The 706-nt window shown below is 45.0% G+C and overlaps 1 protein-coding gene across 1 annotated transcript in view; it reads right to left on the bottom strand.

Annotated features, from left to right (window-relative positions):
- Positions 1-706, bottom strand: part of LOC119588187 (transmembrane protein 117-like) — a gene marked incomplete in the record, with an annotated part of 52,588 nt that overhangs the window by 21,387 nt on the left and 30,495 nt on the right. Inside the window, 2 exon segments of the mRNA XM_037936889.1 lie at positions 256-366; positions 490-572. Of these exon segments, the coding sequence (XP_037792817.1) occupies positions 256-366; positions 490-572 (194 nt within the window).

Genomic DNA, 706 nt, shown 5'->3' with positions numbered 1-706 from the left:
AGAAACTCGACTCTTTCCAGGCAACACAGCTGCACTGCTAGCAACAGCCCGCCATCGTCTTTCCGGGCGAGCTGTTTGGTAGTCACTCAATTTTTATTTTGCCTTCGCCTTGACAAAGGACTGAATCATTTCATTCCAAAATATCTAGTATGTAAAAGGACTGTCTACGCTGAGTTGCCAGATATTAATATTTATTACTATTCGTTAGCAAACAAAACTGTACAAAAAACGATGACACTGCTTTCAAGGCCTTACCTGCTCGTCCCTGAACATCTTGAGTCTCAGCACTCTCTTGAAGATGAGCCCGTGGATGAGCACTTTCCCGACCAGCATCCCGCACATTATAGCGATCAACCACATCACGACCTGAGGGGAAGAAGGGAAAATCCAGTGTGCCTCATAGGAAAAACTTATTGTCGTGATACATATTTCTAGTAATACAAGCTAGTGGTTACCACGTCAACAACTACAAAAATCTACAAACAATACCTTAATCATTCGCCAGAACCACTCGTCCGGGTACTTGGTAGACACGAAGCTGAAGACATTGCCAACCACGGGGATGTTCGATTCTGCAAAGAAAAGCAGTCATGAAGTGGGTCACAGGTAGCTGCAGCGAAGCCCGGACATTTGCCGGAAAAATGTTAAACGTCGCTTCACTTGAACAGGGGGCTAAGGAAAATCACACGGCGTCTTTCACGCTAAA

Source organism: Penaeus monodon, chromosome 23 (assembly GCF_015228065.2).
Source record: "Penaeus monodon isolate SGIC_2016 chromosome 23, NSTDA_Pmon_1, whole genome shotgun sequence".
In the NCBI taxonomy this organism is placed as follows: Eukaryota; Metazoa; Arthropoda; class Malacostraca; order Decapoda; family Penaeidae; genus Penaeus; species Penaeus monodon.
Note: the sequence above shows the minus strand (reverse complement) of the source record. Positions and strands in the feature narration are given on the sequence as shown.